General features: G+C 36.2%; 2 protein-coding genes across 2 annotated transcripts; both read left to right on the top strand.

The window, feature by feature from the left end:
- The first annotated feature begins 621 nt into the window (after nt 1-621).
- LOC126075543 (olfactory receptor 6C65-like) lies at nt 622-1,563 on the top strand. The gene is given in 1 exon segment (XM_049883385.1): nt 622-1,563. A coding segment is annotated over 1 exon segment (942 nt).
- Nucleotides 1,564-10,862: 9,299 nt separating this feature from the next.
- LOC126075541 (olfactory receptor 6C76) lies at nt 10,863-11,804 on the top strand. The gene has a single exon (XM_049883383.1). It carries the CDS (start codon nt 10,863-10,865, stop codon nt 11,802-11,804), a length of 942 nt encoding a protein of 313 aa, XP_049739340.1.
- Nucleotides 11,805-27,446: the final 15,642 nt, after the last annotated feature.

Genomic DNA, 27,446 nt, shown 5'->3' with positions numbered 1-27,446 from the left:
TAGCTAGAGACCCACTAACAGGGTCTATTTTACATAAAGGCATGAGAGAGTGTATTTTAATACATTTACAATAAATTCAGCATTTCTTGTTTGTCTGTTTTACTATGAATAGAAAACGAGAATAATGAAGGAAAGACTGCACTATTGCTCAAAAATAAGTTTCCCGAAGACAAAATTAGTATCTATGGACATTAAAATTGTAAAAGTATTTTCTGTTTCAATAACTTGTTTAATCATTCCCAATGCAAAAGGAAGTAAACTGATTATTTATCATTACTGATTTTTATAACTATAAAAAAGCAACTTTCTATATAGCAGTGAATTGCCAAAGCTAAGTTTAAGGAAAGCTAAGTTAAGGAAATCCTGGTGCTGTAGTGGTTAGTTTAAATTTTTGTTTTTTGTTTTTAAGTAATAAAACACAGATTAATCTTTTCACTTCTAAACAAATTCTGAAAAGAATTTGCAATTCTGATGGATAGCTATTTTGTCACTTCTGTTTAAATCATCTTTTACAGTTTTTTGTGCAAAATAAGAGCATTATAAATGTATCTGAAGTCATATTATATGTTGACATTCACTTTTATTTTTACCTACAGACCTATCAGAATCCAGAGCTTAGCCATGAGAAATGAGACATCAATTAGAGAATTCGTTCTTCTGGGACTTACACATGACCCAGAGTTACAAGTTGTGATATTCTTCTTTATGTTGTTCACATACTTATTGAGTGTAACTGGAAACATGACCATCATATCATCGACACTGTCGAATGTTTCTTTGAAGACTCATATGTATTTCTTCCTCAGGAATTTCTCTTTCTTAGAAATTTCATTCACAACTGTCTGTATTCCTAGATTTCTGGTCAGCACTGCTACAGGAGACACAACTATTTCCTATAATGCCTGTATGACTCAAGTGTCTTTTTTTTTAATCCTTCTGGGTGCAACAGAGTTTTTTCTTCTGGCTGTCATGTCCTATGACTGCTACATGGCTATCTGCAAACCTCTACATTACACAACCATCATGAATGACAAAGTCTGCGTCCAGCTTGTAATTGGCTCCTAGCTGGCTGGTTTCCTTGCGATCTTTCCTCCAGTGATTATGGGCCTCCAACTGGATTTCTGTGATTCCAACATTGTTGACCACTTCATCTGCTACTCTTCTCCTATGTTGCTGATTGCTTGCACAGACACAAAGTTTCTAGAGTTTATGGCATTTTTCTTAGCAGTATTCACACTCATGGCAACTTTGGCCTTGGTGATTCTCTCCTATGCACTCATCCTCAGAACAATTCTGAAGATCCCTTCTGCCCAGCAAAGGAAAAAGGCTTTTTCCACTTGTTCTTCCCATCTGATTGTGGTTTCCATTTCCTATGGGAGTTGCATTTTCATGTATGTAAAAACATCAGCAAAAGAAGGTGTGGCTTTGAGCAAAGGTGTAGCAGTGCTTAATACCTCTGTTGCTCCCATGTTGAATCCCTTTATTTACACCTTAAGGAACCAGCAGGTGAAACAGGCCCTTAAGGACTTAATCAAGAAAATGTTATTATCAAGCAAGCATTAATCATTATAAAATCTGTACCTGAAACCACAACTAAACCACAAGTGAACGCAAATCATCATTCTAAGTGGTAGATATAAGCAAGAGAATAACGTACGCAAAGGTCACTGCCATTGTACAGCTTTCTTCTCATGAGGCAGGCACACACAAATAGCAAACATAACAAATAAGCAAATTTTATTTTTACCTAAGTGCTACAAGAAACAGGGAATACGGTAAGGAAATTGTGGGTAGAATTCAAATTAGATAGACTGATCAAAGATTTCACAGTCATTTTAAAGCTCTTTTTTATTTCATTTTTTCAATATTCAAACATATTTCTCTGTATAATTAATCTTTTTTCTTCTCTGGAAATTTCCCAGGTGCAGGTGTTTATCTATTATATTGGTATCAAACATAGGGGGATTGTGAGGTATGGCTGTTAAATATGGCTCCTTGCTTTAGAAGATATGTAGGAAGATTTAGAGAACATATTCAAAGCCTATCTGAAAATAAATTAGCCTAAAGAAATATTCAGTGTAGCCTACAGTTAATTAATGAAATGAGCCCTAATTTTAATACTTTGAAAACTGTTCTTTTTATTATTATTGTGGTTGTACATATGCATATAACACATTTGCCAATTCAACACTTTTAAAGTGTACAATTCAGTAATTCCAATTCCATCAGTTATTTTGGGCAACCACCATTTCTTTATAATTTTTTGTTTGTTTTCTTTAAAGAATGGGCTTTGGTTATTCCTTTACTCTTATGCCCTTATTCTATTGAATCAGATATTCAAAATCTGTATATGGAAAAATACCTGAGAAACAATTATATTCTGCTACGAAGATGGGTTATTTTAAACTGTCCAGGTTACTGTCCCACCAACTCTGTTCCATCAGGAATATTTATTGACATCTTTTCAGATTACACACCTAATGCTAAACAACAAAAAATTGGGAGGAAGGAAACTGCTGGGAAGAAAGATCTCTAATGAAGTGCTCTAGACAGGGATAATAGGAATGAGTGCTTTCACGCTACATGTAGTGGCTTGCAATTTTTTTTGAACATATTATAAAATTTCATCATCGAATGATGGGAAATGATAAAGTTCAGTCTATTAAGTTACTGAAAATTAATGTAGATTTTACACACATCTATTGAATATGCCCTAATTGTGCAGTGATTAAGAACTCAGCTGCTAACCAAAAGACTGGCAGTTCAAATCCACCAGTCACTCTTTGCAAACCCTATGAGGCAGTTCTGCTCTGTCCTATAAGGTCACTACAAGTTGGAATAGATTTGACAGCCTTGCATTTTTTATTGATCCTGCACATAAAGATTAAAAAAAACACAATTTTGTCAAAACTCAAATAAATGAAAGAAGTCTAAAGACTAATCACATACCTTTGATATTAAAAATAATCACTGTACATATATCACATTATTAAATTATTTAATTAATTATGAATGAAAAAATTGGAATTAAATTTAAAATTCTAGAATTTAGAATTAATAATAAAATTAATCAAAAATAAAAAAATTGTTAAATTCTAAAAAAATAAAGATGTGGATATTAACAAAAAATAAATTCTGAGGTTGATACAAAAGCTAATTAGTAAAATAATCTCTGCAATTCTAACACCATAAAAAACACAATTACAATATAAAACATTTAAGGTGAACATATTTGTAATACTTATAAAACATGGCAAAATTGTGTAATTATGCTATATTTGATAGTAATGGTACTATATACAATTATTTGAAAATGTATGGGAAAAAATGAATTAGCAAATGTTCATAAAGGAGCAGATAGCCTGGATATGTATTTTAACAATGGAAAGATTTATTAAAAAATGTAAACTTCTAAGAGTTGTATCTTCAAATATCCCCATGATTTTATTAATATCTTATTGTAAACCTTAAATGAATAAACAATTCACTAAAGTATACACTCATGGAAATAGTGGCAGCCCACAAAAGAGTTGTAAAGTGTTTGTTATTAATATGTAAAAAAACTCTATAAATGTATGAGTATATGCTCTATAAAATTCTAATATAGTGAATAAATAAAATAAAGAAAATGTAATAGTATAAGATAAGGGACACGAAGGCAGTTAATTACTAGAAAATTTTGCAATATAAAGCAAAATTTTATCCTTTAAATAGGTCATAAGAGTAAAATAATTTTTAAAAAATCTCATAATATGCTATTATTGGGCCATGAATCTTCAAGAAACAGAAAAACTTTTAAGTTAACACATAAAAGTAACTATGCCAAGCCATAAAGAAAATATATATTAAATAGACAATTAAAATCTTAGAGGTGAAAAACTAGTGTCATTCATACTAATGGCAACAAAGTACACCTCCCTTATCAACATATTTAAGTTCCAAAGACCAGGCCATTAAAGGAAATCATGATTATGCAAAAATGGAGGCTGACCACATCAGGTCAGAAAATGGAAGATGACTACATTATTACATAACTGCCAAATTACATCATTATATAACTGCCAAACCACTGAGATTCGTGGCCTACCCAAACTGATACATAACTTTAACCATCATAGCCTGTGCTACTCTTGCCTAGTACCTTTGCATTCATTATTGCCAGAAGTAGGTTGTTAATGTGCAAAATAGTAATTTTTTTACTATTGTCACAAATGCAAACTGTCAGATAACAAGATAGTCAATAAGAAAGAAGTGGGTATAATGATATCTACAGTCACCACTATTTATTAAATGCTCTAGAGACTTTTGTTCCAGGAAAGTTTTAGCCAATACTGAAACACAAAACAGAAGTAAATTCCATTTGAATTCAAAATAAGGAGACAGAGTATTTTTCCAGATGATAGGAATGGTTTCAAGATAAGCTTAAAATATGATTATGAATACTTATTCAGATATTTAGTAAAATTCACCAGTAAAACCATTTGGACTTTGCTTTTCAATCTCTTTTTTGTTTTATGTTGAATTTTATTTTTTTCACTTGTTAAATGTTGTGATCATTAAGCTTGTGTGTCAACTTGACTGAGCCATGATTCTCAGTGGTTTGGCAGTTATGATGTAATTTGGTGGTAGTATAATGATGTAATCATCTCCATGATGAGATCCGATATAATGTAATCACTTCTGTCTTGCTGTCCTGCCAGCCAATCTTAGGATTAGTTGGTCTCTGTAGCCTGTGAGCCAGAAGAAGCCTCCAGTCTGATCTATGGACTTGGGACTTTCCAGCCTCTACAACCACATGAGCCATTTTCTTGATATAAATCCCTATATATATTTATATACTTTACTGGTTTTCCTTCTCTGGAAAACCCAGCCAAAGACAAATGTTAGTTCATATCTTCTAGTTCTTTTTAGGTCAGTTTTAGTAATTTGTGTTTTTCCAATATGTCATTTCATCTAAATTTTCTAAGTTGTTGACATACCATTCTTACTGGCATACACTTATAGTCTTGATGTATTACTGTAAAATCTGTAGTGATGTCCTCTCTTTTGTTATAGATTTCAGTAATTCAAATATTACCACTTTTTCTCTTGATCAGTCATGCTAAGGATGAGCTGACAAAACCTGACAGAATGAAGGGAGAGAGAGAAGTGTTTGACTCCATGAGCTGGTATAAAATGCTGCAATTTGATGGCTTTCTCTGGACTGAACTTTGCTTCTGGATGCAGATGCCAAAAGTTCCAAATAGAACAGAAGATTACTCAGACCAAGGAACATGTTTGTCTCCTCAGAGCACTCTTTTTTTGAGGATGGGCAATTTAAACAATGAAGTGTCCAGCTTATACGCCTTCACAGGTGTACTTACCCTCAAATGAGGAGAACAAGGGAGGATCCCCTCTGAACAGTTTCCTATTTTCCTGATGGTTCTGGGGAAGAGAGGGTGGGGAATGGTGTTGATAAGATTATATGATTCAGTTGTGCGTGTTGATCTTTAACAAGTTTGTGATTGTAAAAAATGTAATTATAGAAGCAGTAGCCATGAAATAGTGGGCTAAGGGGGGGGGTACTGCTGGACTGGAGTACAGTGGCTGAAAGGAAAGTCTCTTAAAAGTTTTGCTACTTTGACCTATCTTGATACTTCTTGAGACTCAGAGCAAGGGAATAATATTCTCTCAGTTAAACTTTATCAGAGGCCAAAAAAGGTGAAGACAAAATAACTTTTGGAGAACCTGACCAGACCAGGTGGATACCTTCAGCAGACCTAAATACCTGGCACATGAGTTACCTTGCCCTGAGGACTCTGTGCCCTACTGAAGGACTAATCATTAATGACTGTTTTGGACTGGCAAAATGATTGGGAGTGGATTTTATCCTCCAAGTATGAAAGAATTATGGCTAGAAAAGCCAGGGTGTGGCCTGTGGTGTGATGGATCACTTTAATATACCCTTTCACCCCATGGTCTTGTAGCTCCACCAAGTGACAGCATGGGACTATGCAAATGAGGTGCTAGTGGTCCACCAAGAGGATGAAATAGCTTGTTAATGATACGCATATGGTGCATGACACTCTCATAGGGGTGGACCATGCAAACAAGGTGTATGGATTTCTAACAAGGGGATTGGTCAGTTCTGCCATCCCACTAGGCTTAAATTGAGCCATCCCAGAGGCAGACAGGGGGACCTCACTACCATCAAGAAAAAGAGATGGGAATAGAGTGTGTCCTTTGGACCCAGAGTCCCTGCACTGAGAACCTCTTAGATCCAGCCAACAGAGAGAGGAGCTGTAACATGGAAGAAAGTGAGAGACAGCAGCACAGCAGTAACAAGAGCAATAGCTGTGCAAGACGAGACAGTGGGCTTTCTGGTGGTTACGGTGGGTGTTCCAAGCACAGGGTGAGAGAGCTGAATGCCTTCGGGCCAAGATTTCTTGATGAATCCAGGTGCCTCTGGGCATTTGGCAGAGTTAGGCTTGCCAACCCATGGAACAAGGAAGCTAAGTTCCCTTGGGCCAAGGATTCCTGGTGGAGTGGAGTGCCCCTGGGCTCTTGTCGGTAGAGCTAAATGTTTTATAACACTTGCCTTAGCTGGGCAGAGGCTAGGCCGAGGTGCCGGAAGAGGAGGGCAAGAGAGAGGCCTGCCTGCGGGCATGGTTGAGAAGAGGCTGTTTTGACCCAAGAACTGTGTCCTGAGTTGTTTCTGATCCTGAACCGTATAACCTGTTGTTTCCCCAATAAACCCTGTAACTGGGAACATGGTCTGTGAGTTCTGTGTGGCCATCGTAATGAATTATCAAACCCAGCAGAGAGGTAGTCCCGTGGGAAGGATGACTCTTGTCAGAATTGGTAAACAGTTTAAAGGGTGAAGGTATGTCTGACCTTCACCTCATAAGAATCAGTCTTGGCCTGCTGCTGCAGATGGGATTCTCTCTGTCCCCCTCATGAAGTTAGAGAAGTCAGATGCCTCTGCCATGTCATTTTTCAACCCCCTCTTGCTTCCCTTGGCCCTTGTGTCCATAAAATGGCAGAAGCTTTTTGTTCAATTTTCCTCAGCATTAAGACTGTTTTCCCCTCCTGCTTTGTAGGTCATCTGACTGCCTCTCTGTGCAGAAAAGGGAACATTGGGGAGACAGCACTTTTCTGTTTTTTGCCCCTTACCTGCACAATAACCAGTAAGTAATGACTTATTACTCTGAGTTCTGCTCCTTGTCCTAACTGACCACCTCACTATGGTATCTGACAGCTCAACAGCACATATGTTGGTAGGCTTAATTGTTTCCTAGATTTCTCTGAGGATCTGTTTATATTTCTTCATTCCTTTCTCTCTCTGTTCTTTAGATATTGTGTAATCTCTTTTGATGTATCTTTGAGTTTGTTGATCCTTTCATCTACCAGTTCAAAACTACTGTTGAGACTCTCTAGTTAATTTTTCATTTCAATTATTGGAATTTTCAACTCCAGAATTTCGATTTGGTTCTTTTTTTCCCAAAATTTCTACATCTTTACTGATATTCTATTTTTTTAAACATTGTTATCACACTTCCTTTAAGCCTTCTGTAAGTATAATTTCCTTTAATTCTTTGAACATATTTATAATGACTTCTTTGAAGTCTTTGTCAGCTAATACAATATTGGGCCCTTTTTACAGGCAGTTTCTATTGTCTGTTGTTATTTTCTGCTGTGTATGAGTTGCACTTTATTCTCGATGTGAATATTTTCAAATATATAAATACATGTATAGAGAGAAGCCCTGGAGGTACGGTTGTTAAGCGCTTGGCTGCTAACTGAATGGTTTGCAGTTTGAACTCAGCAGCCATGCCATAGGAGAAAGATGTGGCAGTCTGCTTCCTTAAACATTGCAGCCATGGAAACCCTATGTAGACAGTTATACTTTGTCCTACTTCGTCACTATGAGTCAGAATCAACTAGGCAACAATGGGATATTACTTATTCTTAAAAACAAAGAAATACATGAAAGCAACTTCTTCAAAATTAGAAGATCCATGTTATGATTTTTTTTCTGAAATTGTATTTGTCTGTACAATTGTGATAGTCTGTAATAACCCATTTATGTTGATTTGTTGTTATCGACTCATAGCGACCCTATGTACAACAAAATGAAACATTGCCCAGTCCTGCGCCATCCTTACAATTGTTGTTATCCTTGAGCCCATTGTTGCAGCCACTGCGTCAATCCATCTCATTGAGGGTCTTCCTCTTTTTTGCTGACCCTCTACTTTACCAGGCATGATGTTCTTCTCCAGGAACTGATCCCTCCTGATAACATGTCCAAAGATTGTGAGACGCAGTCTTGCCATCCTTGCTTCTAAAGATGCATTCTTGTTGTACTCCTTTCAAGACAGATTTGTTCATTCTTTTGGCAGTCCATGGTATATTCAATATTCTTCACCAACACCATAATATATATATTTAGCATTGTATTTATTCACTCTGAAATAAACTCTACTTAATGTGCTCACCTGTAAAGAATAGCTTTGATGCACCTTATTAAAAATACATCTCAGGGTTTATACTCATATATATGTCCCTTGGTGGTGCAAATGGTTAAATACTTGATTACTAGCTGAAAGTTTGTAGTTTGAACTCACCCAGAGGAACCTAAGAAGACAGACCTGGCCGTCTGCTTCTGAAAGGTCACAACCTTGAAAATCCTGTGGATCAGTTATACTCTCCACACATAGGGTAGCTGAGAGTCAGAAATGACTCGATGACAGCTAACAACATACTGATATATTGGAAATAATAATGAATTAGAACTGGAAATAAAGGTGAAATTTCAGTAATTATTATTGTTCAGCTAGTTATTTAGCTCAACTGATGAAAGGAAAGGCACCACCAAAGTAAATGTTAGCTGGAATAGTATACCTCAAAGATTTCGCCACTGTTTCGTAGATCGTGGTATTAAATATTTTTATTTAATATTCTTCTGCCTTATTTTACCTTTCTTATTTTAAACTGATTTCCCTCATATTCTTAAGAATGATCATAGATGATATGAAAATGAATGTCAAAGGATGTTGGTTTATTTTTGCTAGGCCTCACATGTTCCAAAATATTCTCAGTCTTCTCCTGGGATGCAGGTCTCATAATCAACCAATTAAAAAATGCTTTTCAATGATGTTCTTGTGCATGATTCATTAGTGTCCTGTTACTTCTTATCCCAAAAGTCATTAAGAATTTGTTTGTCTCAAAGTACATTTCTGAAGCTGTACATAACAAAACGCATTAAAGGTGCTAAGCTTACTCTTTTCTTAAGGAAAATAAGAGGAAAGTGGCCCTCTGTGAAATATCAGAAAAGTCTACCAAATAAATAAGTCTAGAGTATCTTTTCCATTAATAGCAGCACAGCATTAGCCTAAAGATTTAGTGTTAAAGTCACAGGTAGAACAGTTCAGGATTCATGAATTTGTGCAATGTTGGGACAAATATGAGGAAAATAGTTTGTTAGGTGTTTTGAGATGGAACATCAAGGTCTTTATAAGGGAATCTACAGCTTTGTGGGAGGAGAAGGAGAAAAAAAGTTATTTCTCCATGTAGCATTGACGCACTGCTTGTCTTTCGATATAAGAGAATTGAGCACATTTTACATTAGCTAACTCTGTCAATCATTTGAAGATAAGTAAGTATTCTCAATTTATATTCATCTTATGTTTCCACTTCTATCTATTTTACAGCATTGATTATTGTGCTCTGGTGTATTTCTGTCTCATATATATACATATACATATTTCAATAGTTAAATCAATAAATGGAATAGTAAAAAAAATAAATGGTGATTTCTAGCAATTAACTGAAATATGGCTTATGGGTTACTCCCCTTAATGTCGATACATGTATACTTTAGAAATACTTGATGCATATTCCTGATGGGGTGTTTAAGATAGGAATAAATTCCACATAAATTATCTGTGTGTGTCATATAAATTATGTATATGAAGTAGTGTATTTTTATGGAAAGTTTCTGTTTCTTTAAAGAGAAGTGAAAGTGATGAGTTCAGAGGCTCCATTAATACCTGATATAGGGTGATAGTGGGTTGAAAAAAATATTTGGATATTATTTATATAACCTTTGTGCAATATAAATAAACACCTAGAAGACATTATTAGAATGACTTAGCCTCTGACTTTTTACATGAAGCAGGGAAATAAATAAACTAATTAGAGTAGTACTGGCTATCTTCCCAGAAAGGACATTAAGAATTTTCATTGGACAATATTAATTAAGTTTGGATCGATCACTGGTTTCCACTATAAGTCAGCATTTTTGTGCACTAAGATGCTTTAATAAGAGTATAATGTTCTCTATATTTTAGCTAAATAATGAAGCATTTAGAAATGTTCATGTTCAGTCAATACATTTCTCAAGAAATAAATTTAATAAATGGAAGTAGTATGAACATGTAGCAAAGAATCAAAAAACATTTTCAGAGTAATAAGATTGATATCAAACACAGAAGACACACTGTTAAGAGATAGAGTGGGGGAAAACAGGGGATATGTACATAGAAACCCACTGCCATCAAGTTGGTTTCGACTCATAGCCCCCCGCTTAAGGTTTCCAAGGCTGTAAATCTCTACGGAAGCAGGCTGTTACATCTTTCTCCTGGGGAGCCACAGGTGGTTTTGAAGTGCCAAACTTTCGGTGAGCAGTCGATTGCTTTAACCACTGCACCACCAGGGCTCCTATATATAAAAGAACTACAAAAAAAATAAACAAATAAAATGTAGTCTCGTGTAGTTCATGTGAAAATCCGACCAGGACAACTATGGGCAGGTATTTATGCTTCTCTACAGACTGATTTTCATTGATTTTTCCAGGAAAAGCTGTCAAAACTAAACCATTAGAAATGAAAAATAGAACATCAGTGACAGATTTCATCCTCTTGGGCCTGACAGATAATCCAGAAGTACAGGTTGTGATTTTCTTCTTTTTATTTCTCACTTATCTATTGAGTGTCACTGGAAACCTAATCATCATTACTCTCACCCTGCTGGATTCCCATCTGAAGACGCCCATGTATTTCTTCCTCAGGAATTTCTCCTTCTTAGAAATTTCATTTACTTCGGTCTGTAATCCTAGATTTTTGGTCAGCATCATAACTGGGGACAAATCTATTTCCTATAATGCTTGTGCAGTTCAGCTATTTTTCTTCATCTTCCTCGGTTCAACTGAGTTTTTCCTCCTAGCTTCTATGTCTTATGATCGGTATGTGGCTATCTGCAAACCTCTACATTATACAACTATCATGAGTAGCAAGATCTGCTACCAACTTGTAATCAGCTCTTGGCTGGCTGGTTTCTTGGTTATCTTTCCACCATTGATCATGGGCCTAGAGCTGGATTTCTGTGACTCCAACATCATTGACCACTTCACCTGTGACTCTGCTCCATTACTGCAGATCTCTTGTACAGACATGAGTACTCTAGAGCTCATGAGCTTTGTTTTAGCTGTGTTTACTCTCTTGTCCACTCTTTCATTAGTAATTCTCTCCTACACTTACATCCTTAGAACAATTCTGAGACTCCCCTCAGCTCCACAAAGAAAAAAGGCCTTCTCAACCTGTTCCTCCCATATGATTGTTTTGTCCATCTCTTATGGAAGCTGCATCTTCATGTATGTGAAAACATCAGCAACAGAAGGAGTAGCTTTGACAAAAGGAGTAGCTATGCTCAATACCTCTGCAGCTCCTATGCTTAACCCATTTATTTATACCCTGAGGAACCAGCAAGTGAAACAAGCATTTAAGGATATTATAAAAAAGGCACTTTCCTCAAAAACATTGATCTGAATGCAGTTGATAACTGAAACACACACAAAGCAGCTTTGACCAGAGAATCAATAAATATTTCACTGTTTAATTTCTTCTGTCTTCTTACTTTCATCACTTCTCAGAAATACAACTGTTTATTCTATGTTGGATTTTATGTTCTTACAAGTCCTCCTTATATGAATTTAAGCATAAAATCATTATGAACTGAACTGAAACATTTTCCTATGGCACAATACAAAGATTGGACTAAAGTCATCTCCTATATTAATTATGTGGTTCAAGTAATATGTATTATGATGATGTTAATTGCTGCCTAATTTATTTGAGCAGAATAAGTTACTGGTTTTTTTAAGTTATTATATGTATGCATGAATGAATATGTATGGCTGTGTGTGTGTGTGTGTATCTCCACTCTTTAAATGTTTTTTTCTTTGAAATGATACTTAGAAGAAAGTCACCATATGGAATACAGGAATAACTGATATACATAGGGGAAAAAAGACAAACAGTAAATTAATAATTAAACAATGTGGAAGAGGGGGAGATTACTTTTTACACTGAGAAGAAATTTAACTAGCAATTTATACTTAGATTTTCTTTGTCTTTAGAGAAATTTATTCTTCGAGTGCTTAAAAATAAAAATAGTATAACAAACTATGCCATTAAGAACTCTATGCATGTTGAGTTTTTCTAATCAGTGTTTACTTAAATGAAAGGGCAGTAGTATATAATCACGATTCCATAAAAGATTTCTACAGGGAGCTATAAACATTTGTCTTGGGAGTGATCCTCTCTGGGGACCTTTCTTACAAAGTGTGATTTAGGACTCTATAAGTATAAAATATCCTGGAAAACAGTATTTTTCTCTCTTTATCAGTTTCCCAGTTTATTTTTATAAGGCTCATCCATTGTGTTAAGTAGGATAATATTGGTTGCCAAATACACATCCAAAATAAAAAGAGCTTAAGGAGAAAAAACGAAAAAACAAACAAAAAAAAGATTTATTAGAGTGATAATTTTAGGAAGACCTTCAAGGTCATCAGAGTTCTGCTTTGGTCGGGAGCCAGAAAGGGGGATTATATATGCCATGGCTTATTCTTGTTCTCAGCCTCACTCTTTTATGCTTCCCTGTCTCTCTGTCCCCCACATCATATGTTTGTTTTATTTTTGTTTCCTTCTTCCTTAATAGTCTTTTGTCACGTGATAAATAGTGCAGCTTTTTAAAGCTTTCAGTTCACTCTTTTTAGTTCAAAAGACCTCTGCCACTGAATCTGATAGAAATGCCATTTGGAAGAAGTTGATTGACCCATCTTTGAATAGGTACCAATCACTAGACCACCTCTTTGATCTGGGAGGATCGGTTATATGATTAGTAGCAGTAGTATGTTGGTTAAGTTTAGGGGTCCTGGAGTTAGGCTGCCTCAGTTATACTCTGGCTCTATCACTTACAAGCTTGAGGCTTTGGGAAACATTTTGCTCCTCTGGGATTCAGGTTTTTCCATGTAAAGTAGGGACAATAACTGTGCTTAATTCATAGATTTGTTGCAATGATTATACGTAAATTATACATCTAGAACACTGCTGCTCCCTTGGAAAGCACTCAGTAATGTCAGTAACGTTATTGTTATAATGGCTACTAATTACTTTACATAGCCTGGGTCACACTGTATACTGAGAGGTGGGGTGGGGGCTGGAAGTTACTCTTGCTACAGAGTGAAGGGGAAATTTTTCATAGGTAAGGAAAATACCATTCAAGTTTGTTTCAGCCAAATCAATATGGCCAATTTGGTTGTATGGAAAGTATGCATACCTGCCGATGCAGAGGCACTTCACAAGGCCAAGGGCACACAGGGAGGCATATCAAAAGTCTTTAAAGGGTGACATTGCCTTGATAAATTTATAAAAGTCAAAGATTTGTCCTTTGCCTTGCCCAAGTGTCAGATTTGGAATCCTGCCAATCACACTCAAAAGAGAGTCAAATATATAGATAGCAACCCTATAGGACAGAATAGAAGTGCCACATAGAGTTTCCAAGGAGTGGCTGCTGGATTCGAACTGCCACCCTTCTGGTTTGCAGCTGTAGCTCTTAACCACTGCACCACCAGGGTTCCAAAGATATAAAGCATAATGTAAATTTGTTGTTGTTGTTATTAGCCGCCCTCAGGTCAGCACTGATTCATGGTGACTCCATGCACAGTGGAACAAAATTCTGCCGGGTTCTGCACCATCCCCATAATCAACTGCATATCAGACCATTGTGATCCATAGGTTTTCACTGGCTGATTTTTTAAGTAGATTGCCAGGCCTTTCTTCCTAGTCTATTTTAGTGCAGAAATTCTGCCAAAACCTGTTCAGCATCATAGCAACAAGCAAGCCTCCAACTGATGGGACAGGTGGTGGCTGCACGTGAGGTGTATTGTCTGGGAACCGACTCCAAGAATCCCTTATGGAAGGCAAATATTCCACCAGTGAACAATCATTGCCCCCCCAATGTAAATTTAATCACTTAAAAAAAAAAAAAAAAGGTTTCTAGTACCTATAATTTTCATCTTTCCTATGTAGAGAGCCACATTTTTGGCATCAGCATAAAGGGGAAGCCGAGTATCGGGGACAAAAGAATGGCAAAGAAAATGGATATCATTATTTTTGGGTGTTGCTGTTGTTTTTATTTTTAATTTTAAGTAGATATAAAAATACATGATAAATCATCCCTCCCCCTAATATCCCCTGTGAAAAACCTGGATGCTCTAGGCTCCATGTTTTTCTTCACTAGCTTATGCTAAATCGATACTGCTAAAATCTGTCTTTGGTTACTGTATTTATAAATTAAACTATACTTACTATATTTGCATCAGATTTATTTATGTATTTATACCCAAATGCTCTGTTCTCATTAATTATTGATACTCCTCTAGTCTCTCGTGCAAGATTACTGTCTGTTAAAGCATTTAGATATTAATTATGTTTGTCATGTTGTTTAACCATCGCCAATATCCATTTCCAAATTTTTCCGTCAACCTTAGAAGAAACTCAATGTCCCCTAGTATTTTTTACAGTATTGAACTTGGTATGTGATCTCCTAAGCTTTTTTTCTGGATCTGGATTCTTCAGAAATAGCTTTTTTTTGTTTTTCCTTTTCTCTTTTTTCTCTATTCTGTTATGTTCCTTTCTTTGTTTTTTTGAGTGTGCTGGATGATTATTATTTTCCATCTCATTTTTTCATAGGATGTATTATTTTATATATATATATTATTTTTCCTTTCTGTTAGCCAAATATTTAGAAGTATACACTTGTAAGGCAGAATGTTGTACACAGCTCCCATTATATTTTTTATAAATCCCATTATCCCCTTTGCCTGGATATTTGATATTCTGAACTAAATAAATCAATAAAAAATTAGAATTATAAACATGGTATATGTTTGACATTTTCTTTAAAAGACTTGTGCATGCATGAGTTGTATCTATCAAAATCCACTAATTCATCCCCACAGCTCATAATATAGCATGCACTTTCTTTAAGCTTCCTTTTAAGAATGTGGCCATGTCATTCTATTGGTGATACTTGATCACGTATAAAAGGATCACCCTATTTAACACATTGGAATATACAAACCAAAAAAAATCAAACTCGTTGCCGTCGAGTCGATTGCAATTCCTAGCGACCCTATAGGACAGAGTACAACTGCCCCACATGGTTTCCAAGGAGCACCTGGTGGAATCGAACTGCTGACCTTTTGGTTAGCAGCCATAGCTCTTAACCACTACACCACCAGGGTTTCCATCAGAATATATAAGGATAGAAAAAAATATCTATCAATATTCTTATCAAAAAGAAAACTGCATTTGATTTTGGGGACAAATAATGGGGAAGATTTTGAGTCACTTCCTTCCACTCACAGGTGCACTCATTTTCTCGAGGTGATTCCTTTATTGATTTGATGCTGCAGATTTTTATTGTCACTTCCTTCTTTTCTTATGTATGGTTATTTTCTAATTACAAATCCACATTACTTTTAGTTGTTGTTGCTTGTTGCCTCCTAATCAGCTCTGACTATTGGCAACCCCATAAACAAAACATAGAGTGGTCTTGCGCCATCTTCACAAACATTGTTTTGCTTGATTCCTTTGTTGTGACCACTGTTTACCTTGAATGCCTTCTACCTTATGGGGCTCATCTTCCATCACTGTATCAGACAATATTCTGTTATGATCTACAGGGTTTTCAATGGCTGATTTTCAGAAGTAGATCACCAGGCCCCTCTTCCTAGACAGTCTTTTCTGGAAATGTCACTGAAATCTGTCCACCATGGATGACCCTGCTGATATTTAAAATACCAGGGGCATAGCTTTCAGCATCATAGCAACATGAAAACCATCACAGTATAACAAACTGACAGACAGGTGATGGTATTTTGTGTTAGTGCGGAATATTTCAAAATGTTTGCATGGTTGTGAGAGTGTTTATTCCGTCCACGTGTATTCTATAATTATGCTGATGCAGACTGTCATGACTATTTTAGCTAGGTTCCTTTTCAAAACTAGAAGCCTCAGCTTCTCCTACCTATCTCAGTTAACACAATTCTGTCTTCACATCTTCCAAAGGTTACTGAAATATTTTGTTCAGTAATAGTCCCATTCCTACTCTCTTCTTCAATTTGGATACACTTTACATCATTTGGAAACCCTGGTAGCATAGTGGTTAAGAGCTACGTCTGCTAACCAAAAGGTCAGCAGTTTGAATCCACCAGGTGCTCCTTGGAAACCCTTGGGGCAGTTCTACTCTGCCCTATAGAGTTGCTATGAGTCGGAACTGACTCGAAAGCAATGGGACTGGGTTTTTTGGTTTCGTTTACATCATTTGCAGCCCTGGTGGTGCAATGGTTAAGAGCTCAGCTGCTAATCAAAAGGTCAGTTTGATCCACCAGCTGCTCCTTGGAAACCCTATGGGCAGTTCTACCCTTTCTTATAGGGTCACTATGAGTCAGAATTGACTTGACAACAATGGGTTTGATTTTTTTTTTTTTACATCATTTAGGATATTTTGCTATGGAGTTATAAAAAAAGCCTGCAGTGCGTAATTTGTTAAAAGTTCTTGAATTACAATTTCTGCAGAAAATTCCTCTTGTATTTAAGTAGGAATATAATAAAGTAACTTGAATATTTATAAGCATGTGGTGTGATTTCTGGGCAGTTTTTCTTGATATCATAAGCACAACTAAATGCCCAAGTCTATATTGCTACTGTATGAGTGAGATTATAGAGGCCCTGGTCAAGTAAGAGAATAATATAAATGGAAATAATGCACTGCCTGTTTTATAAAGAGGTTCCAAGGAAATTAGTAATTACTCACTAAAGGTTTTAAAGGTGAATGTAAAGACAAACAGAACAATATTGGAAGAGTCATTCATGTTTTCTAGGGTTAATTCAATAAATTATAAAATACATAGCCAGCTTTGACAATGAAGAACCAAGCAAGATAACACCTTAAAAACCCTAGAAATCATCTTCAATCCTTCCTTGTGTTTTACAATACGTTTTTTTTTTATTACAAAACCTATAAAATCCTTCATTTCAAGAGTTTCTCACCTCATTTAAAATAAGTAATTTTTTACTAAGTAGCCCTGGTGGTACAATGGTTAAGTACTCAGCAGCTAGCTGAAAGGTTGGCAGTTCGAATTCACCAGTAGCTCCTTGAGAGAAAGACCTGGTGATCTGCTTCTGCAAAGATTACAGCCTAAAAAACCTTAACAGGGTATTTCTCTGCTGTATCACCTGGGGTCAGTATGTGTCAAATCCATTTGATGGCACCTATCAACAACAATTTACTGGGTTATCAACAACAAAAACAATTTCTTACTGGCGCTTACCACAAACACAAATCATGAACACTTGATAAAATGCCAATAAACATAGCACAAATTGAGAATAAATATTTGGGGTTGGACCATGGGAAGCTGTGGCATGAAATTATCAATCCTAGTTTAATATTAATGCAAGCAAAAAAAAAATCAATCCCAAATCTACACTCACCATTAACAATGAACCTTCACTAACACAGTATTTATCAAGGGAAATTCATTTAATTATGAGACAGTAGGACATTAAGTAGTGTTTTCATTCATTGGACACATATTTATTAGAGATTATGACAGTGTTTAATCTGGAAATATAGTCTTAAACATACCAAAAGAACTAAACCAAATCCGTTGTTGCCATCAAGTCAATTCCGACTCATAGCATCCCTATACACACACAAAAAAAACACTGTATAAGTAATCAAAGAAAGAATATAACATAATCTTTATGAACTTCCTTACTATTTTTGTTTTAACCAAGCACTTGATGATTTGATTGAAATGTCTTTTCCAATTTTAATTTTATAATTATTTTAAAGGAGATTCAATTACATAAAAATGACCCTTTTTAATTTTATGGTTTAATGATTTTATCAGACACATATAAGTGTGTAATCACAGTGGGGCTGACCTAATAGTAACAGATAGATGATAAATAAGAGTCCTTGGGTGGCAAGAAGAGTTAGTGCTCTCACTGCTAACTGAAAGATTGGTGGTTCAAGTTCACCCAGAGTCACCTCAGAAGAAAGGTCAGGTGACCTACTTCTGAAAAAGCATCCATTGAAAACCCTATTGAGGAGAGTTGATTTTCAAACCTGGTGCTATAGACAGAAGCACAAAGCCATCTGTCCACAACAAAGACCCCCGAAATATGTAAAACAGAGACAAAAGCCAATCCTGGAACACAGTGTCAGATGAAGAGAAAAAGAACTCAATCAAGCACCGAAAGGAATAACAACTGACAGAGAAAAGAGAACAAGGAGAGATATGAGAGGAGGCCCCCTTATCAGCTAAAGTGGCACAGATTTGCCATCTTGGACTGCAGTCTGAGATCAGTGGACAGGAAGTATGGAAAAGCAGCTTCATGGAGTTCCCATCAGGAGACAGAGCACCAACTGTACTTGCCCTGTTGCACCAGAGCTGAGTGACTGGCCTGCCCACTGGACAAGGAGGTAAAAAGTATTGTGCCCACAGATGAGCAAATAACAAAGAATGTAAAGCACGCCTGTTCAGCCTTAAACAAAATAAAACAAAAAATGTAGAATGAAGCAAACAAATCTACAAACAGTAAATGACAAAAATAGTTACTGAACGTACCAAAGACAGCAGACAATATCAAAACATACAAAAAAAAAAAAAGGACAGGATGGTTTCAGTAGACAAACAAAACACCAGACGACCTTCCAGTAGAAAAGAAGGCACTGGAACTACCTGATAGGGAATTCAAATCTCTAATATTCAGAACTATACAAGAGTTGAAGCAAAAAGCAGACAAAAATGAAGGAGAAATAGAAAAATTCATGGCAAAGGCAGACAAATTAAAGAAAAAAATACAAAATAATGGAAGAATCCAGGAAAATAATACAGAAACAAAATGTCAAAATAAATTCAGAATCAGAAATCATACAAAAACAACGATTAAATATCTCAAAGGTAAACTGCAAGATTTCAGAAATGGCAGTGTCATAGGAGGTCTTAGGAAAAGGTTTGAAACAATGGAAAAGAGAATCAGTGAAATTGAAGAGGAATACTTGTATACTGCTGTGTTTGAAGAAAAAAATCCAAAAAAAGACCAAAGAAAAATGAAGAAACCCTGAGAATGATGCAGGATTCAAACAAACAAAAATTTGCGAGTGATTAGGGTTCCACAACAGGGGGAGAAAACAGAAAAGACAGAGAAGATCGTTGAAGAATTGTTGACAGAAAATTTCCCTAATATCATGAAAGATGAAAAGCTGACCACCCAAGAAACTCAGCGAAACCCGTATATAATAGACCACAAAAGAAAATCACCAAAGCATATTGTATTCACACTCACTAAAACCAAAGACAAAGAAAGAATTCTGAGAGCACCTCGAGAAACAGAGGGTGAAGAAAAAGATTAAACTCTGATTACTCTGCAGAAACCATGCAAGCAAGAAGGCAATGAAATAACATATGTAAAACCTTGAAAGAAAAAAATTGCCAACCAAAAATAATATATCCTGCAAAACTCTCAGTCAAATATGATGGTGAAATTAGGACATTTCCAGATAAACAGAAATTAAGGGACTATGTAAACACCAAACCAAATTTACAAGAATTATAGAAGGGAATCCTTTGGTTTGAGAACAAACAACATCAGAGGACAACCTGAATCTAGGACACAAGATCATACCAGCCAGAGGCCAATCTAGAAAATGAACTCAAAAGGACTATTCAAAACCAAAAGATTTACAACAGGGAATTGCAGTGACCATCAAGAGTGGATGTCATTATAATTCTACTTCTTGAGTTTCATTGGCATTCTTGGATCTGTGGGTTAGTATCTTTAGAACTTGGAAAATTCTTGGAAGTTATTGCTTTTAATATTGCTTCTATCCTATATTTGCTCTACACTCTGGAATGCCAATTTATGTAAACATTAGAACTTTGGACTGTTTACCATGTGTCTTTTATGCCCCATTTTGTTTTTTGCTTTATCTGCTTCATTTGGGTATTTATTATTGACCTATATTCCATTTTACACATCTGGTATTCTATTACTTTTAAGATGATCTATTACTTTTAAGATGGTTTATTACTTTTAAGATGATTCACTGTGTTCTTAACATTTGATAATTTACTATGTTATTCTAAAATATTTATTGATTCCTTTACAAAGATTTTAAATTGCAATCTACATATTTAAAATTATTTTGTCTATTTTTCTATTCTCCTGTAAAAGTATGTAATAATAATAAATTTATGGTCACTGTCACCTATATGCATTCTGGATCACTTCTGGTTCCAATTCTTCTGTCTTTTATTAGTTTTATAATCCTTTATGTTGGTATGCTTCTTTGTGTTGAATGCAAGTAATTGTTTCTAAAACCTTTATATGCTTCTGGTAAGTTATATTTTTCTCTGATATGCATATAGAAGCAAGCTGATTAACTTAATCAAAAGTGAAAGTGTGTTTAATTGAAACTGGATTTTACTTAGATAGACTCAGTCTACCTCTGGAAAACTCCTATATCTACTGTATGGGTCTCCAAATGTACAATTAATAACCTGCGGTAGGGATAGAATTTATATTTTCTTATCATTGAGAGTAGGATTTTCAGAAATATACAGATTAGCTCTTTACATGCTAGAAGGGAAGCCTGCTGGAACTGCTTACCTGTTTTGCCTTCAATGCCATCTAGCTTTAGAATTTGGCAGGTGTCTTTAGGGATGAATGTGGTCTAAATTTTTATTTGAAGTTCATATATTTTCCTATTTTTCACTCCAACTCTGTTGGACTGCCAATAGTTTTGCTGATTTTTCTGAACCAGAAAAACACCTCTCCACTGGAACCAAGCTCAAATTCTCATCTCCGACCAGAGGTCAGATACAGCAATCAACCCCAGTAAAAAAAAAAAAAACCTGAAAATATTGGTATTGCTTCAGAAAGCTTCCCTTCTTTCTGGAATTTTAATCTCTTTAGATCTCATTTATTTCAAATGGAGAATGAGAGAGCTGCAGTTTTCTTCTCTTTGGATTAATCTTGGCTTAGATACACTGAAAAACATCAAATTGTTGTTGTTGCTAGTTGCCCTCCAGTCAATTCCAACTAACTAAAGTTGGCCCCATGTACTCAGAATAGAACTGTTCCATAGCATTTTCAAGGTTGTGACCTTTCCAAAGCAGATTGCTCAGCCTATCTACCGAGGTGTCTCTGTGTGGGTTCAAACTGCCAACTTTTCTGTTATTGTTAGTCGAGCAATTAACTGTTTACACCATCCAGGGGCTCCTTGAGTTGTAAATAACCAAAAAATCTGTTGCTGTGGGGTAGATTTTGACTTATAATGATCCTATGGGACACGGTAGAACTGCCCCATGGGGTTTCCAAGGAGCAACTGGTAGATTCGAATGGCCGGCATTTTGGTTAGCAGCCAAACTTAACCCCTATGCCACCAGGGTTTTCCAAGATGTTAATACAACCTTTTAATCCCTAGTATGGGAATTAGGGAAATCCTGGTGATGTAGTGGTTAAGTGCTATGGCTGCTAACCAAAGGGTCGACAGTTTGAATCTGCCAGCTGCTCCTTGGAAGCTCTGGGGGCAATTCTACTCTGTCCTGTAGGTTTGTTTTGAGTCAGAATCAACTTGTTGGCATTGGGCTTGGTTTTATGGGGATTAGACTCCATTTTAATATTAAAATTTCAGATTTCCCAGTAGATCCCATAAAGACACAGTTAATTCTGTTGTTTTTATTTTTTTAAGTTTATGATGAAGCTAGTCAATTAGCGTGTTCTCCACAAGAATCCCCAGGGTCTTACACCTGAGTAAATTCCTCTTTGTTATCAAAGGCAGAGATAAATCTACTGTGATATCTTCAAGAGAGAATCAGAAAATCTATTGAAAAAAAATCTACTAATTTGATTCCAAATAAATAGCTTAATTACTAGACTGTTAGGATGAACCCAGATATTATACACTTTTATTTGAAGGAAAATCAGAAAAATATCTCTGAATAAGCCAACTGTGTGCTGATTGGAAAGAAAAAGAGATCCAACAGGGTTTACATTTGTTATTAAATGTTCTGAGGTTTTAATATTAATAATTTCTCCAATGAGATTGAGGAAGCAAAGAAAAAGTATGGAAAAAAGACAGTCTTTAAACAAATGGTGCTGGCAAAACTGTTTGTTCATCTGTAAAAAAATGAAACAGGACCCATACCTCACACCATACACAAAAACTAATGCAAAATGGATCAAAGGCCTAAGTATAAACCAAAAACTACAAAAATCATAGACGAAAAAATAGAATCAACTCTAGAGATCCCAATACACAGCATTAATGGGATACAAACCATAACTAATAAGACACAAACCCCAGAAGATAAGTGAGATGACTGGGATCTTCTAAAAATTAAACACTTAATGCTCATCAAAAGACTTCACCAAAATAATTACGAAGAGAAACTAGAGATTGGGAAAAAAAAATTGTTAAGGGTTTGAAAGCTATAAACATTTTATTTCAAAATTCATTCCAATTAGCTTCTAGGTTTATGATACAAAAGAAAAAAATTCACAATATATCAGTAAACAAACTCTTGAGGAATTCATGGAAAGTGAGTATTTTCAGTGTACTATTGTTTTATGTACAAAATAATTACCACAGAATCCATTATATTGTGAGTAATAGACCATAGGATTAAACCAATTAAATTGAGAATTACAAGCAAAGAAAATATTTGTGTGACTCATCATAAAGTTTCAATGTATGTATCTGAAAGGTCATCTGCATTCAAACAGCACCATGAACAAAAATTCTCAATAAGTTTTTAAAAAATTTGACTGTACGTATTTCTTTGCATTTAATAAAGTCTTGGATATTTCATTGGAGCTCTGCTGGTGCAGTGGTTAAGAGCTTGGCTGCAAACCAAAAGACCAGTCATTCTAGTCTCCTAGCTACTCCTTGGAAACCCTATGGGGAAGTTCTGCTCTGTTTTATAGCATCACTATGAGTTGGAATTGACTCCATGGGAACGGGTTTGTTTGTTTTTCTTTTTGGTACTTTATTATTACTGAATAGAAACTAAAGTTTTTTATGTTGGTAAAGTTATTCATGAAGTTGAAACTGACTGGATGATTGAATAAAGAGGAACTGAGATGCATGGGACTCCAGTGGCCGGGGTAGAGGGAGGATGAGCAGGGTCCCCATCCACGGCAGGCAACACCCAACTACCATCACTACCACCACCTACTGCTGCAGGTTCCACAGTAGTTGGGCAGGTGTGGTGGGCAAGGGCGGCCTGCCACATCGCACACATCTCTAGATGAATCGGAGGTGCCGGACTGCAGATGAGTGATGCGGGGGTGGGGGGGTCACCAGCGCCAAGATGGGGCGCAACGCTGGACTCTCACATAAGGCCAATCTCCCTTAATAACCGGATCTTTAGAACGTAACGGTATGGATACCTGAGGAGTGAGTGCATTTTTAAGTTTACCAAATTCTTTTCTCCTTGGAATTAACGTGTTTCATATTCTCCTGTACTTGTCAGAGCAGGCAATTCTATGGTTCTGAGAATTATAGTTGACTTAGGCTGATTGTCTTATTTCAGAATAACTTTCTTTTGTTATGACTACTTAAAACAGTACTTTTTAACTTAAAAAAGGTACATCTTATGTCTTTTTCTAACATTTTTATAACCGTTATGTTTTAGTGTTTCATTCAATTTCCATTTTCTTTGTTACCAACCTTCCAGGGAAATATTTCTTTTACAAGATGTGGCAGATAGACTTAAAGGTAGTGTCCATGACCCCAGCTTTTGGTGTTCATGCCCTTGTATAATCTCCTCCTCGTGAGTGTGGAAAAGACCTTTTCTCTTGCTTGTACTTAACACAGTATGGTTATTGTAATTGTTAGATTTTGTAAGAAAGATGCAAAGTCACTCTTGTGCTACCATGCATATGACTTCTTGCTAGCTGATTTTCTCTAGAGTCTTCATTGTTGGCTTTGAAGAAGCAAAGCGTCATCAATTATACAGACATAAGAAAACTGATGCTGCCAACAATCTGAGTAAGCTTCTGAAGAGGATCTATCCACTGTCTAGCCTGGAGATGAGGATGCGGCCATTGTGAATTCTTGAAGGCATCGAGCTAAGCAGTGGCCATGTTTTTGCCTTACAGAAACTCTGACATAATGAAAGTGTGCTATTTAAATGTTCTAAGTTTTTGGTCCTCTGTTATGCAACACTGAAAACTAATACACACCATACCTTCTGTGTCTCAGAAGTAATGTGTTTTTAAGAAAGGCAGTTCACACTTTCACTTCTGGAATAAATGCCTTTATTTATTTATTTATTTTTTACTTCTTCCTGGAATTTGTCAGTGGACAGAGATAGAAAATACCAGTTTGTACACTAAACCATCTATATACGTACAATTCATCTATGTATCCTTCTACCTGTATAAAAAATAAACCTAAGTTCCGAATGATACTTCTGACTCCAATCCTACAGCCCACAGTTTATTATAGCATTTCCCCTTTGCTTCTTTGTAATGTCTTTCCCTTATAGGCAGCAACCTAGCTCTCATTATTAACATATATTCCTTTGTTTGTTCAACCTGGTAAGCATGTTTCAAAAGTGCTAGACTATGTACAATTAATCAGTTTTATCAGCCATAATACAGTGTGATCTTTTACTCTTGAGTTGCGGAGTATTCAAAAATGATGTTTATCAAAATTACTCAGGTCAGTGACTTTCTTACCCACCCTCTTGTGTTTTGGATATGTCATTACTTTGTAAAACAGTGAAGTCATCTGTCATACTCTGCATTCCGTTTTGAATTCCACCAACATCCTAGTGATTTTTTTAATTCACATTCAGTAAAAGTCACTATGGTGGTTTAAAGTTCTGTAAGTGTTGAAAAATGCTTACAGTCCTATATTCACCCCCAAGTGGTGATTTGTATTTTCTTTTCATCTTTTTCATTGTTTCATTTTGTATTTGCTTAATCTTTATGTTTTCCTTGTTTTTTATTTTGATGTGTAGGATTGTTCATTTCCTTTGGGGTTACCTTAATATTTACCTCTGTTTTTCTAAGTTTATACCAATCGTTTATTCCTTGATACTGCCTTGACTTCCTCTCCATATGAATGCTCTATCACTATATCGTTTAGTCCCTCTTTTTTGTTTTATTGTTGTCATCTTGTACGTCTTAATGTCTGTTTCCCTATTTTCAGTGTTTTAGCTTTGATTTATTTTTGTGACTTCCCTATCTGCATTGATATCTGGTTGTTCCATCCTGTGTCTTGGGTTTTATCTTAGGTTATTGATTTTCTGACCAGAGGATTCCCTTTGGTATTTCTTGTAATTTTGGTTTGGTTTTTACAAATTCCCTAAACTTCTGTTTATCTGGAAATGCCCTAACTTCACCATCATATTTTTGAGACAGTTTTGCTGGATATGTAATTCTTGGCTGGCAATTTTTTTCCTTCAAGGCTTTGTATATGCCATCCCATTGCTTTCTTGCCTGCATGGTTTCTGCTGAGTAGTCAGGGCTTAGTCTTATTGACTCTTCTTTGTAGATGACTTTTCATTTATCCCTAGCTGCTCTTGAAATTCTCTCTTTATCTTTGGTATTGACAAGGTTGATTATAATTTGTCTTGATGATTTTCTTTTGGGATCTACTGTGTGTGGGGTTCAATGAGCTTCTTGGATAGATGTCTTCTCATCTTTCACAATATCAGGGAAGTTTTCTGCTGACAAATTTTCAACAATTCTCTGTGTATTTTCCATTAATTGCCCACTCTCCCCCCGCCCAGTTTTGGTACTCCAGTCACTTGTAGGTTATGGCTCTTGATAGAGCCCCACATAATTCTTAGGGTTTCATTTTTTTTAACTCTTTTATCTGATTTTTCCTCTAATAAGTTGGTGTCAATTGTTTTATCTTCAGTCTCACTAATTATGACTTCCATTGCCTCAGTTCTGCTCCGATGGCTTTCTATTGAGTTGTTTCATTCTGAAATTTTATTGTTAATCTTTGGATTTCTGTTTGTTGTCTCTCTATGGATTCTTGTAGCCTATTAAATTTGTCATTGTGCTCTTGTATAACCTTCTTACTTTACTCTGTTGCTTTGTCTGTGTGTTCCTTGGTTTGGTTTGGGTTTTGCCTGACCTCTTTCCTGATCTCTTGAGAAGCTCTGTATGTTAATCTTTTGAACTCTACCTCTGATACTTCTAAGACTTTATCTTCCTCTGGGAGGTTTGTTGCTTCTTTGTTTTGGTGGCTGGCTGAAGCTATCATGGTCTGCCTTTTTATGTGATTTGATATTGACTGTTGTTTCCAAGCCATCAATGAGTTATTATATTTATTTTTTGTTTGCTTACTATGCCCTAGCTTCTTTTGTTTTGTTTTGATATGCCCAGACAGGCCTGTTGTGTGAGCTAGTTTGATTATTGACACCTTTGGAGCTCCCACATCCTGTAACTAGGTATGTTAGCCCAGGAGTCTGTTTAGTTTTCTAGTGTGGATTCAGTTCAGGTGTCCAGATTGTCAGTCATCGAGTGTGTGGCGTAGGCCCTCATCTGCAGTCCCAGACAGGCAGGGGTGATTGAAGTAGGCACAGAAGTATCTGGCTATAGTAGGGGGTCATATACAGAGCGAAGGAGGGGCTGACAGCTGCCCCTGAGTGTCTGGGTGGAAGGCAGTCTCTGTTCCCTACAGAGCATAGGTAGGTGGGTTTGACAGCTGGACTTTGGGCACCCAAAGACGCTGGCTGTAAGGATTGGGAGGAACCACTTATTCTTGGACCCCTGTCTCAGGTGGCTAGGTAGAGTGGGTGAAGCCACCAGTCGTTAGGCCCCAGATATGGGTAGGTGAGGACCCTGCTTAATGGGCAGGGTGGTGTCAAACATCATGAACTTGCCACTCCCTTTATAGCTGTTGCACTTGAAAATAGAATTCAGGCATATGCCCTGTCGTACTGTGCTAATGAGGACCTATGCTGTTGAAACGGACCCACACAGGTCTAGGCAGGTGTAAAATTCATTCAGAGTATGTGGACCCCTTATGCCTGTGCCTGTGCAAAGTGGCTATGCCTGACCTGAGTTCATGGCTTAGGGGAGCTG

This window comes from Elephas maximus, chromosome 4, assembly GCF_024166365.1.
Source record: "Elephas maximus indicus isolate mEleMax1 chromosome 4, mEleMax1 primary haplotype, whole genome shotgun sequence".
Classification (NCBI taxonomy): Eukaryota; Metazoa; Chordata; class Mammalia; order Proboscidea; family Elephantidae; genus Elephas; species Elephas maximus.
This window is presented reverse-complemented; position numbering and strand designations above follow the sequence as displayed.